Source organism: Lemur catta, chromosome 16, assembly GCF_020740605.2.
Source record: "Lemur catta isolate mLemCat1 chromosome 16, mLemCat1.pri, whole genome shotgun sequence".
Taxonomy (NCBI): Eukaryota; Metazoa; Chordata; class Mammalia; order Primates; family Lemuridae; genus Lemur; species Lemur catta.
In genome coordinates this window covers 22,702,207-22,716,136 of record NC_059143.1, presented here as the reverse complement: position 1 = coordinate 22,716,136, position 13,930 = coordinate 22,702,207, and the positions used below count along the sequence as shown (strand labels likewise).

General features: G+C 36.3%; 1 protein-coding gene across 1 annotated transcript in view; it reads right to left on the bottom strand.

Moving 5' to 3' along the window:
• Nucleotides 1–6,350: 6,350 nt before the first annotated feature.
• DSG1 (desmoglein 1) overlaps nucleotides 6,351–13,930 on the bottom strand; it is a 29,839-nt gene continuing 22,259 nt past the window's right edge. Inside the window, exons 12-15 of the mRNA XM_045527413.1 lie at nucleotides 11,884–12,017; nucleotides 11,477–11,549; nucleotides 9,532–9,740; nucleotides 6,351–7,409 (exon numbers count right to left, since the gene is read on the bottom strand). Of these exons, the coding sequence (XP_045383369.1) occupies nucleotides 6,351–7,409; nucleotides 9,532–9,740; nucleotides 11,477–11,549; nucleotides 11,884–12,017 (1,475 nt within the window). The remainder of the gene's footprint in view (nucleotides 7,410–9,531; nucleotides 9,741–11,476; nucleotides 11,550–11,883; nucleotides 12,018–13,930) is intronic.

Genomic DNA, 13,930 nt, shown 5'->3' with positions numbered 1-13,930 from the left:
TTGCTTTGACCATTTACTGCCATCTACCACACTATATATTTACTTGTTTAGTTGTTGATTGTCAGAATCCCCCATCCTATCTGATCATAAACTGCATCAGGAGAAGGATTTTATCTGTTTTGTTCACTGTTGTATCGTTACTGATTGACATAACTATTAGGAATTCAATAAATACTGTGGAATAAATGAATGAATGAATGAAAAGTTTGGTCAAGGAAAGAATATTTCAAGGAATGATATTTAAATTGCTACCTGAAGGATGGATGGATGAGGAGGAAAATGTTCCATGCAGAGTGAATACCATTTGCAGAGGCCAAAACATTTCAATTCATTTTTTCTTACCTTCTCCATTACAACTGTCCTAGTCCAAACTACTGTCTTCTATTGTGGGCTAATGCTGGATCAGGCAGGTCCCTGTAGGCTTTTTTTGAGATACACAGTGGAAATCCATCGAAATTCTTAAAATAGAGGGCTGAATTATTCTAATTTATACTTTAGAAGGTCATTAGGTTCATCTGTAGAGAATTGCTTGAAGAAGGCCAATGTGGAAGCAGAGAGACTACTTAAGAGGCAGTTGCATTCAGATGGTGGCAGATGGGATTAAACCTATTAGATGGCTCAAGATATATTTTAGTTATAGAATCAACAGGACTTCCTAATGGATAAAATGTAGGGGTGAGTGAAAGGATGTGATCAGGAAAGAATACTTAGTTTCTAGCTTGAGTAATGGGTAGATGTGGTAATAATTACTGTGATGGAGGTGTTCTGGAGGTAAAATTATAAGTTTAATTTTGAACATTTAAAAAGAGGTCTGGGTGAGGCTTCATAGCGATAGTGTAGCATATTAAGAGGAGAGGGCTTGGGACCAAACTTTGGGGAAACATCACCATTTAAAGGTTGGATAGATGTGGAACAAGCAAAAGGGAATAAGAGAGAGGGGCCAGTGAAGTACAAGGGTGATCAGGAGAGGATGACATTATAAGAGCCAAGAGAGAAGAGGGTTTCAAGGAAGAAGAAGGAGGAAGAGGAGGAGGAAGGGGAGGGGGAGGAGGAGGAGGGAGAGGAGGAGGAGGAGGAGGAAAAGATGAAGAAGAAGAAGAAGAAAAGAAGAAGAAGAAGAAGGAGAAGAAGAAAGAACATAGATAAGAGATAAAAGACTATTAGGGAAGGAGCCAAGTCCTTGAGCAGGAATGGAGGATTGTCTTTTTATATAAATAAACCTCTAACCTCATGGAATAAGTCAGTGAGAGGGAGAAGTAGATGGGGTGCAAGTGCAGGTGGATATATAAGTTTGGCAGGGGAAGATGCATGGATTTGTTATGGATGACTTATGTTTTCTCAGTGAACAATAGGATTAGATCACCCACAAAGAATGAGAAGGGAAGAGGAAGTGTGGCAGGTTTGAGGGCAGAGAAGATGTGGAGTAGCCATCTAGCATGATGAGCTGGGAAATCTATTAGAGAAGCAGGTAGGATTGCAGGGAAGCATTTGATGTAAATCCGAGCTTTGAGATCAAGTGTTTAAAATGAAAAAAATCCCAGCTCACTTGAATAATTTGTTTAGCTGTTTGTGTAAAGACAAGAGATGGAGGGCAAAAGGTTTAGGATGTGTGTGAGAGAAAGCAAGGCAAGGAGATTGAAGGTATTCACAAAGAGGTGACTCTAGTTGGATTTATGGAGCTAGATTAGACAAGGAGAGAGGTGAAGCTGACAGACAGTGAGAGGGTGGTGGGCATCAATAGCCTGGAAGAAGCTTGGATGAAGTGGTGCCATGGCCACCATTGGACTAGCGGAGCAAGTGAGCTGGAAGGATAAGGGGGGGTGATCAGTACCTGTGAAGAATGAAACCGAGGCATTTGTGGTACTGACGTGTTGGGTTATGAGAAAGAAATGGCAGCTGAGTGGAGTCGGAAAAATGGATGTCTAGAAATGAGAATCTGGTAGCAAGTGGTTCATCCATCTATGTGTACGTTTAAGTTACTATGAACGCCCTCAGAAGCTAGAAAAGTCACAGAAGACTGTAGGCTAGTATATAAGAATCTTCATTGAAAATTGAGACATTATTAGGAGGGAAGAAGAGGAGGGATCACATGATTCTGAAAGGGGTAAGATTTTGTGCAAGACAAAGATGGTAACAGTGTGGAGGTGGCATCGAAGAGCAAAAAGGAGATGCGCCCCAGTAAAAATGACAGGTTATTGATTTTAAAAGCAAATAAGAAAAGCCATTCTAAAAGAAATAAAGTGCTGGTGTAAACAAAAATGAAAAAGTTAAGTGTGAAAGAGAGAAAGATAAGGGCATAAAGATGCTAAAGGTATCAAATAAAAGTTTAAAATGCACGCTTTTTACCATCTGTTAATTTGCATTTGTGCAGGCTGACTACCTGCTACTCCATAAAATAGGCTCCTCAGTACACATGCAGAAAAAGAAAGCTAGGAAATGGAGAATAAAAATATATCTTCACATTGTGAAAATAAAATAATTATCCACCCTCCAAGGTGAGATGAAAATAATAACTAGATTTGATAACTTCGCATCATTCTAAAACCTCCCCGCCCTTACAATTCAGAAAAGATAATGCAGGCATGTCAATCATTTTATTGCTGTAAACATAACTCTGTGGAACTTACAAACCAACTTTAAATAGCCAACAGATGACCAAGCAAGGAACTAGCACCCAAGTAATTCAAAAGCTTTTATATTAAAACTCGAAGAAAAGTACTTTTTTAAACATCACCAGAGATGAATATTAGAGTTTAAAAATGCTTATAAAATAGACAGCCAAAGAAAAATAAGTTATAGGTATAGTTTGATGATAAAGCAATTCAAATATTTTAATAACCAAATGGGGGAGAATATAGATAATTAAATAAATTTATTCATTGTTTTAAAATTATTTGATGGATAATAGGTTGATCTTTGTCCTAGCATAAATGGTACAATCTGGAACTGGAAGACAGGTTCAATTTAATGAGTACCAGCAATCTACTGTGGACTGGTGTATTCTAGTACAATGTGAAATAGGTCTTAAAAATATCAGAAATCCACCAAAAGTTTGGAATTTATAAAATAGGCATGGGAAAATGTATCAAATACTTTTAAAAGTTTGTTTTGGGTTTTAAATATCTTTCCAAAATAGCCATGGCCATTTTTGCTAATGATTATAACACCTTTAAACTCCCACTGAAGTAAAAAAGTGTCATATATGTTATACTTTTGCTGACAATCAAATCTTGGCATAAATTTAGAAATAAATTGTGTAGATAACTAAAGATATCCACTTAATAGAGAAAAAAATGTAGATTTTTGAAGATATATAATTACCATTTTGTCAGAACATTACCTTGAATAAAAATTATGATGCTAAAAACCATATATACAAATGTAGAACAGATGTCCAAATGAAAGTTTATAAATAACCCTAAATAGATATTTTTTCGGTAAAGTTTTCAGTGCAAATACAGTTACATCAGGCAACATGCATAGAGGTAAATAATATGTAGCAGACATATCTGGAATTCAATGCCAAAATTAGCTCAAGATGGCATTTTGGTTGGTATTAAATGTTGGAGTATTTATGATACACTAGTTTTTGCCCCTAAGGACAACCTCTTTATAAAGTCAGATGTTTTATAGACATTATGGTTCGTTTTCAAACCATATATACATAGTGTTAAATTACTATCTCTGCCTTCTACCTTTTGTTAAGAGCAAGTTGATCTGAGATCCATCTTGGATCTGAATTATAGCTAGTCACTTATAAAATGATTTCCATATCTCTGCTCTGTCTATGAAATGATGCATGTAAATTACAGCAAAGCATCTAAAGAGAAGAATGAAATTCTCCCGACAGTCCCTTTATTAAAAAATAACATGCCTTTAAATAACTGTTAGAATGGTCGATGTCTTAAAAGGTAATTTTAAAATTTAGGACCAAACTATTAGGACATCAATGTGCAATCCTGAAAAAAAGAATTTGATTGGAAAGAATCTTCCTAGAAATATAGATGACTAATACTGCTATTTTTCCTTGTATCTTTCATAGGTTATGTAACTAATGGATCTTAACAACAACAGTTATTAAAGATGATCACTCTGTTTCTTGTTAGATAACCCAAAGAATATCTCTGGAAGGTATCAGATATCAAAAAAACAAGTAGTCTTCCTGTGGTCAGATAACATTCTCTTTAATTAATTAATTAGCTAGTTAATTAACAATTATTTCTATTCCTTCAAACTCCTAGACCCAAGCATACTCAAGTATATTTCAATAAATACCTTTTGACTTTATTTCTGGAAAGATTATCCATCCTTAATGTAGCCCCTTAAATGGCAGAAAGAAATAAAAGAAAGACTCCCTTTGAATTACTTTATTTACACCTCTGCATTTTGGCATGCTACAGACTATGAAAATTTTACATATTCTACAGAGTTAAAATAAGATGTATATTGTGGCTTTTAAAATATTAACTTCATCTTATATTATACAAAGCAAAATAGCTCTGGGTAAAATAATTCACTCCTATCCTCCTTTGACAAGTGGGAAGTTGAATAACTATGCTTTGATCTTGTAACACCCTGGGAAAATTGAGTAATTTAGGAAAAATATGTAAAAGTTGTATATAATTCACAATTCCAGAGCAAAAATTTTTTTTAGTTTTCTTTTGTTATACCCAGTCTCACTTTAGTAAGCTTATAGCAACATTGGATTTTAAAAAGAGAAAAAAATTTCTCTACCATGCAATAGTAAATTTACCTTTTTCTTAGAATGCTTTGATTCTTTTTAGAGATTTTAAATCAGGTAACACTGTATAGCAAACACACAGAATTGGTAAATCATAAATAGGATATTACTAAATTTTGAAGCTAGAAAAAGATACTATGTAATTTGGAAACTATCTATAAATCAGAGCATATATAAGCCAAGAGCATACTGACAAATCAAATCAGAAACTTAAAATTTATGCTAGTGGGAAACTTCAGTGAGGGGTGGAATAGACTAGGAAAATAGGTTTATCTAGTACCATTTCATTCTTGTCAGCACAATATCATCAACTCTGTTAAAGGTTCCTAGTTGAACTCTTCAAAATGTCAGCAGAGGGTTGTTAAAAGAAAGTACTGAACTCAAAGCTAATAATTAGTACAGTATTACTTAATAAAAGAATTCTTTTCTAATGCTCCCCATTAAACATTTCACATGTTCTAAAAACATTCTTTTAGATCCCCTTAAAAAAATTTCCCCAAAGCTTAACCATACTGCAAGCTTCTTCTTCTTTCTTTCCTCCATAGCTCAGCTTAAGTAAATCATTTTAACTTAGGAGCTATGTAATAAAGAACTGGATATGCCTGAATAATACATACTAAAAACAAAATCTGAAAACACAATACAGTTCCCATCTGCTTACTTGGAAGGGAATTTACCACTAGTGATGACAACCACGTCAAGTGTCACTTGCTGCAATCTGAGACGTAGACTTGGCAAGTTTTCCTTTATTCAGGCAGAACCACAGTGGTAAAGAGAAAAGTGAGTGTGTTGTTCCTCAACCTTCCCAGTAAGTGATATTTGCCAGGTTACATCTACCACTAAGCCACAAATTAGTATGAGAAAAGTCCTTGATTTCACTGGAAGTTTAACTGAGGCCCCATCTTGAGATTCAGGCGTAGACATTGTCAGTTTACCCTGAATAAATCTCACCCTGTTGCTACTCTCTAATGGAATTTCTCTCCTAGGAAACATTTTCTAATGTGAAGTTTATTTTATCTAGTGCAATTATTAAGGGTAGGTGTGCTTGGTGGCTTGTGGACTTGACTATGCAGTCAAATTGTTTTTTAGTGGCTAACCTTGATCTTTCCATTTGTATTTACATTATCTGTGAAATCGACAGGGTATTTGGCACATATTTTAGATTTCCCCCCCATACATGAGCACATATTGCATGTTTTTTTGTTCTTTTTGTATTTTGTCTGAGCTACATGGCAAATCAAAACAGAGCAAGGAGAATTATGCCAATTGCCATCTGAAGGACAGTGTTTTTACATGACCAAATAGTATTTATCGACATGCTGGAAATATACTATAGGCCATGCAGATGCAAAGAAGACCCTGCCTCAAGTTTTAGTTCACTATCATGATTTCATTAGTCCTGATACATAAGAAAAAAGTTTACACATGCTAAGGAGAGCTCTTCCTCCACAGGAATATTTCCATTTATTTTTCTCATTGTGGTTTCTCACCTTGCTCCACAATGATTTGAGCACCGAGTTGCACGTCACAAATCATGTCGTTAGTTTTTTTGGTGGTAGGAATTAGATCTAAATCACAAAGATTATGAATGAGTGTGCTGGGATCTGAACTACTTGGTGTACTGCACTGTACTGTACTTTGTGATTCGACTTCGAGCTGTGCTAGGGGAGGCGGCTCCAAGGGTCTGGCTAAAGTGATGGTCAGAGGAGCTCCTCATGTGGCCGATGGTGGCTGCCCCCCCCATGCTGCTCAGGCCCCCACCTCCACCAAGGCTGCTCAGCCCGATGCCACCACCACTTGCTCCAGCTCCACCCAGGGCCCCGGCCCCGGCCCCCATGCTGCCTATGCCACCGCCTCCACTGATCCCAGCTGTGCCAGTTACGCCAGCACCAGAAACTACCCTCTCTGTCACGATCACATTGTGGGCATTGGCTAACTCGGGGTGCATGCTCAGATTGCCTATCATGCCAGAAGCTGGTTGGATTACTCTTTCTGTCACTACCACATTTGAGGACTCTCTAGGATTAGGGATAGTCAGAGAGGTGGGTAGACTTGAGCTTGGTGCTATTACCCTTTCTGTCACTATAACATTTGATCCATCTCTCAGGTCAGGCATCTCTAACATTCCATGCAAATCAGCGCCAGAGATTGGGCCGACCACCCTCTCTGTCACCACCACATTTGATGCATGTCGATTATCGTGAACGTGGACAGAGGGCTTCAGGGTGCCAGAGGTAGTGTAAGACTCGGTCACAGTGACATTACCGTAGCCCAGAGGATCAGGAATAGGCATAGGATGCTGAACACCAGGTCCCGAAGGATGGGCACTCTCAGAAATTACTGTGGTTGTACCAAAACGTGGGGAGATTGGTGGGTGTCCCCTAGCAATGGCCTCTGTTTCCTGATGAAGGCATACTGGTTCAGTGCTCTGAGGTGGCCAAGAAGGATCAGGGTCTGGATATGGTTCAGTGTCTTTTCCCAGGCTGATGTCTGCCAACTTCTTAAATTTAGGCCCTAGTGTATCCAAGAAGCTGTCATCCAAGTCTTCTCCAATGAAGCTACAGCAACCCACGGAGCCAGCGGGGGAACCTACACCTTCAATATCGTATATGAGCAAACAGTCATTGGATGGGCGTCCTTCATCTTCATCTGCATAAGCATATGCTTTCTGAATTTGTAGGGGAAAGAGAAAATGCAACTATGAATACATATTTAATAATAATAGAACAGTTTTTACCATTAGTTTGTCTTCCAGAGCATTACAAAAGAGGAATGTATGAAACACATTCTAACATCTACTAGAGATGCTTTAAAAATCATTTTATAACTTCTTGAAAGAATTTAATTAGAAATTATTTTAACTATAATTCCAATAATACATTTGGATTTTTAAAATTTACTTAGATAGACTTGCTTATAATTGTGCACTTTGGACACAAATATCACCAAAAAACCCACATGAATTATTTTATAGCCAAGTTTAGAAGGAGGTACATAAAAATGCTACATTTGAAATACACAAAAATGTGTATTTTTTTGTCTAAAACAGGTAGTTTATAGTTAATTTGAGCTCATTCAAGATAGTGTTTTCTTTCCTTCAGATGGAGTGAATATGATGGTTCTGTGATAGTTTATTGCAATGTGGCTTTTTCAGCCCAGCAACAGGAACATTTGACTTTGGCTCTGTGCCACTTTTGGATTCAAAATTGAAGGTGATCCAAGACAATTTTTAAAAATAGTATCTCTCAATTTAAAGTAAAAGCCCATAGATGTGTGCACTTTTAGTTCATCTTTGCTGTTCATAATACTGGATGGCAAATTTTCAGCTAAATATCAGAAATACCTGGGAGGAAACCAACTCATTGTGTCATTTCATTAAAAAAAATATTTATTGAGTCCTTGCTATTTGCCAGACACTCTGTTCAGAACTATACAGCAATAAACGATACCAGCTGAAATCCTTCTGTTGTAGGGCTTATGTTTTAGTAGGGTGAGACCAACAGTACATAAACCTATGTTAGGTGGTGGTAAGTGCAGGGTAGAGGGATAGAGGGTGGTGGGGTTGCCCTTTTAGATCGAATGGCCAGGGAAAGGATCTTTGATAAAGGGGTGTTTGATCAGAGATTAGAATGAAGTGACAGAGTGAGTGAAGTAGGTAGAGTGTTCTGGGTGGAAGGAGTTGTAAGTGCAAAAGTTCTGAGACAGAATTTTACTTTTCATGAGACCAATATTCATATGTAGGGATATGGATAGGAAGTATTCCTATGGATTTCAACAAGCCTCATTATTATCCATTGCTATTTGAAAGGCTTTTACTAATATTTTATTTGAAAATATCAGCCACCCTCTAAACCATTAGGGGAGTCGATGAAGGGATTTTAGGCCAGAATGTAGCAGGACAGAAATGTATTCCCAGTCAGTATCAGAGACAGGGACTTCCTGAAGGTTTAGTATGCCCTAGTGTGTAACCATGGGCAATTGTGTCTCTGCCTGGGGATGGCCAAGTTAATTCTCCTTCTGCTGCTTCTCCAGGCTTAACACTCTTCCCATCCCCTGCAGCTGGTTCTTAGAATATTCCAGAAGTGTACTATGGCTCTTGAACCTACTCTTATTGAATGTGTACTATGTGCCTGGAACTGAGCTAGGTACTGACAATATAATGCTGAGAACATAGGGATGAGACACTACAAAATGGTCATAGACATAAACGGACAGATTTTAGCAATCACAGTTTCTACAAAATGTATACAGAAATACAGATGAGGAAGCATTAATCCTATTTTGGATGAGAGGGTTAACTGTAAAAATGTCAGAGGGGCAGTGATATTTGAACTTGGTCTTGAAAGATGGGTAGGAGTTTGTGAGAGATGTGGTGGGATACAGACACTCCAGGAAGAACATGGCATAAGCAAAGGCATGGAGGTGACGAGTCTGCTGTGAATGAGGCAAAGGTGCTCAGTGCGTGGAGTTGATGAAAAGATTCACTGGAGATGTGAGGGAGGGTGCCATTTTGTGAACAATCTTATCGCCATTTTAAGGATTTTGGACTTCATGCCACAGACAAAATAGAGCTCAGAGCCACTGGCCATTTTTAAATGGGGGAGTAAAATGCTCAGGTAAGAGCTTTAGATATATTATTTAGCAACAATATGGATTGTTGGGCGTAAAGACTAAAGGCTGAGAACCTAGTTAGGAGACTCCTGCTAAAGCCCCTTTGGGAATTAGGCAAAGCTTAGAGTAGAGCAGCGGGCACATGGATGGTAAGGAAGGTATGTGGTTAAAGAGCTTACCTGACAGAAATAACTTTCCATGAAATTCATATTCAGACCTCCTTCTCTACATTCCCTCATAGAATTTCTTCTTAATGTTCCAGAATATTCTTGACATATCTCAGGCATTCCTGGCATTTTAACTCCATCTGTTAGTTCGAATCCTGTTGTTCTTTCTCCTCCTCCCAGATCTTGCATTTCTCTGCCAGAATACTCATTTGTGTAAACTCCTAAAAGTGTCAATGGAATTAAGTTTACTTTCTGTAGTGTATTGTAAACTGAAAATTAACAACTTACTACAATGTATGGTTTCTTCATTTAGGTATGCATTGTGAGCAAAGAAATAAAAAGAAGACAAGACGCAAAGAAAGGAGACATAAACATGATATTGAGGTAAAAATAATATTATTAATTTGTTAATTTGGTAAGTGTCTGTTGAGAGACTACTATCTGCTGTGCTGGAAGAGGGGGCTGCACAGAAGTTATAAAAACCTAGAGTTTGATTTTGACTTGAGAGAGATTGGGAGAAAATACTCAAATTCTAAAAGTTAAAAAACAGTATAAGAATACCCCATTGGATTATGAGAAGCACAGGGCACCCAGAAGAAGGCATGAGAACAACTGGCTTTTAGAGAGGAGGCCATGGTTATGGGTTATGAGAAGAAGGGTTTTCATGGAGAATCTGGGGTTTGCACTTGGATATGAAGTTGTGAGTAGAAGCCTGTTACAATATTTCAGGTAGGAGAGAGAAAATGATGTCCTGGACTATGGAACTGTGAGGGAAGGGACAATGTTGACATGATTTGTGCAAAGGTTTGTAGACTTAATGAGGGAACAAATGGATTTGATGATTTGACAAGTCTTGAGAACTGATTGGGTGTCAATAGGGACATAAGGGTCAACAATGAGTTTCCACTTTTGAGATGGGGACGCACTGTTGTTATTAATGAAAATGGACAAATCAGGTTATGTAACTGACACACCAGATGGAGAAATACGTTTAAAGAGGAGTTCTTTGAATAAAGTCCAGCTCTATAAATTATGCAATTCCTATGCATGTTATATTTTAAAGAGTTCAAAATAGAAAAGTAATGATTACTGCTTGAAAAAGACTAAGAGAAAAATAAACTCATCGATAACACTTATTTACCTCGAAAAAAGTAAGATGGTACAACTATTTTCATAGATATGAGAAATTGTTTTAATTGTTCTTTTTATTAGAGTGGTAGTTATCCACTTTCTATGAAATTCTGATTGTTCCCTGGTTTTTGCTTGTCAATTGATCTAGACTTTTGTGTAAGGTAAGTTGTACTGACAGTCTTACCCATGTGCAAGAAGAAACTCCACAACATGCATACTATCTCACCCGAGAGCCTTGAAAAATTTTGATAGTGTTTCATCTACTTTCAATTTAAGAAATTGATCAAATTTTTATATAACATTTATGCTGATGCTGAGAATAGATGTAGTTATTTTCTTTGTCATAATAAGCAGTCCAAATAGGAGCAATTTTGAATCATTAAACCAATTGTGCAAGAAAATTTCAGCTTCAATAAATGGCCACAGATGTATTTTAATTGAGTTGTGCTTTAATTTTAATTAACGTATGAGTATATGTATGTATGTATGTTTTTTGGGTAAATGACATTTGCTCTAGTAGATAAAAAATCTTGACCAAAATTGACTCATGGCTACAATTCATTACTTCTGTTTATAGAAGTCCTAATTAGATCATCTCCTAAGTACTCTTTGATGATTGAGGAAGATTTTAAAAATACAGTGTATGAGAATAATAATTATAGTAGGTTTTACTTACTACTTAATTTACAAATTAGTTATTTTAAAAGAAATGATATAAACACTTTTAAAGAAAAATAAGATCGTTGAAAAATAGTAAGGTATATAAAGAGAGAAAACAGAGTTCCTTCTTAGTCATTTGAACTGTTAAAAAATTTTTTTTTCTTACCTGAGTTGTCAATGCATTCAATTATATTTGCATTATCAGGTGGTATTTGTGTTACAGGGATAGTAGTCAAACCCTAAAAGACAGGAAACAAGATTTTTGCATTTGTATAATGATTTTTCTTCTTATAGTCATACATTTGCTTTATTCTCAAATCACCCTGGATTTCCAAAAAGAATACTATTTAGGAAACTTCTGAAATCAATTTAGAACTTGAATCTCATTTACAAAGACTTCCTAGTTACTGCTATCTAATTTCAATGTACTTTGGATTCCTCTTCATTTTTCCCATTAGTTTTCCCAAGACAAAGAATAGCATAGACTGTGAGTGATCACCGACATCTTGGTTCATGCATAAAGATTGAGTTTAGGTGACCACCAAAGACCATTTCTTACAGATTAGCACTTACCCTGGGTTCAGGCTGTGGTCCTTCTACTGCCCATGAATGAATTGCTCCATCTGAACATTCAGGAACAGGCTCAAAGCCAGCTCCAACACCTGGGGCACCTCCACAATCACAACAGAGCAACAAAAATGGGACCACTGATAAGAGAAGGGTAGGAATACTAGAGTTAGCAGTGGGCCCATATGAAAACAAAACAAGCTGCTTTTTTATGCTTAAATTTGAGTTCCTCATAAAACTCCCATTGGACTCTAAAATTTTAATGGTCAGACACTGAAATAAATGTGAGCTTCAGTGTAGTAGACTGCAATCAATTTTAATTTGTTTCATTGTATTAAAATTACAAGCAATATTATGTTATTAAAACTGATGAGTCTTTTCCATGTCATTACTCAGGAAAATATTAAAGAAGAGAAGAAGGAAAGGTGGAGAGGTCAGGCAATGTGTTCGATTCTTTGTGTTCTTGCTTCCATGTCTTTATTTATTTTCCTCCTCTCACATGTGGTTGCCTTTCTTTATTTCATCAGTAAAATCTATGCATCCAGCAATTATTCTCTATGACACTATTATTTCTCCCTACCCAGATGGCTTTTCATTAAATTATTCTTGTACAAATAGAGAACATCACACTGCTTAGGAATGTCTCTTGCTGTTAATCAATTGGGGTTTTCTTATTTCTCTATTTATTATCAGCCTTTATATAATGTAATCTTGATAAAGGGTTTTGATGAATGGATGAAAGAAAAAATTTGTAAATAAAATCGTGAGGAAGGAAGGAAGGAAGGATATAAGAAAGAAGGAAAGTAGGGAGGAAGGAAGATAGTAAGGATAGAAATAAGGGAAAGAGAGAAAAGAAAGAAGGGGAGAAAAGAGGAAAGGAATCCTATTTGTTGCTTTTCTGAAAATCTACTAGCCTGAAAGAAAACTTGGAATCTAGAGGTAATGACTCTAAGGCCTATATATAATTTGTAAATCTTTTATTAACTACACTACCCAAAGGTAGTCACGTATATGAAACAAATCAGCACCTGTGTAATTAAGTTACTCTTATAATGTATTGAATTTTAAAGTTTTATAATGTTGGTTGATAATCAATATGGCTGAAAAATTAGAGAATTCTCTCATATATATTTTATGTTACATTCTGTAAATTTGCTAGCATTTTTGCTTTTTTTTTTTTGCCTTGGCTCATTTTGATGAAAATACTTTCTTTTCTAAAACTTGTTCCCTCTTTCATAGAACTTTTCTAGTTCTTACTTCAATTTATTATGATTATGAGCCAATAAGAATGAACTCCTAATTGTTACAGTAGAAATTTCATTTTGGGGGGAAATATATTTCAAATTATGGAGAAAGAGCCTCCACTCCAAGCTGTGTTATTAGCATGTCCAAACTCACTGTGGTTTAGATGAACCCAACGATGATTAAAAAGTTCAAAAGGGTGACTTATTTAAAATTAGAGAAAATCCAGTTTACGAATAAATGCCATAAAAAGTGCCTATTGATGGCTGTACGTATATTAAGAGAAATGAAGGTAGAAACGATATTTTGTATGTAAATGTGTGACTTCACATTTTGTGTGTGTTTTAAATTAAATATTCAAGGTGTCTTTTGACAGTAAGATTTTATGATTCTACACTCGAAAATGGCAATGTTTGCATTAATGTAATTATAATGTGCAGATTTCAACTTCCTTATTTCAGACCTTCCCTTCTCATTTCTCAGAGACTTTTGCGTGTCTTTCATCTCTACTCTAATATTTATTAACATCCAAGGTCATGTTAAAGGTCACCTGGACAATCCAGTGGAGTCTACCCTTATAGCTGGATCCTTGACTAGGGCTACTCTAGTGGCCATAGAATATGCTAAATGCTTCATGTCTGGCACTTCTTTTTCATCATTAAAGCAATGTTGTGAAGTGTTATTATTTTACAGATGACCAAAGCAAGGCTCAGAAAGGTTAGGTAATCTTTGAAAGATCCAGCCAATTAAGCTTAGAAACTGGAGTTTAATCCTAGGTCGATTTGACTCCCCTTTTACTATGCTATGCAGC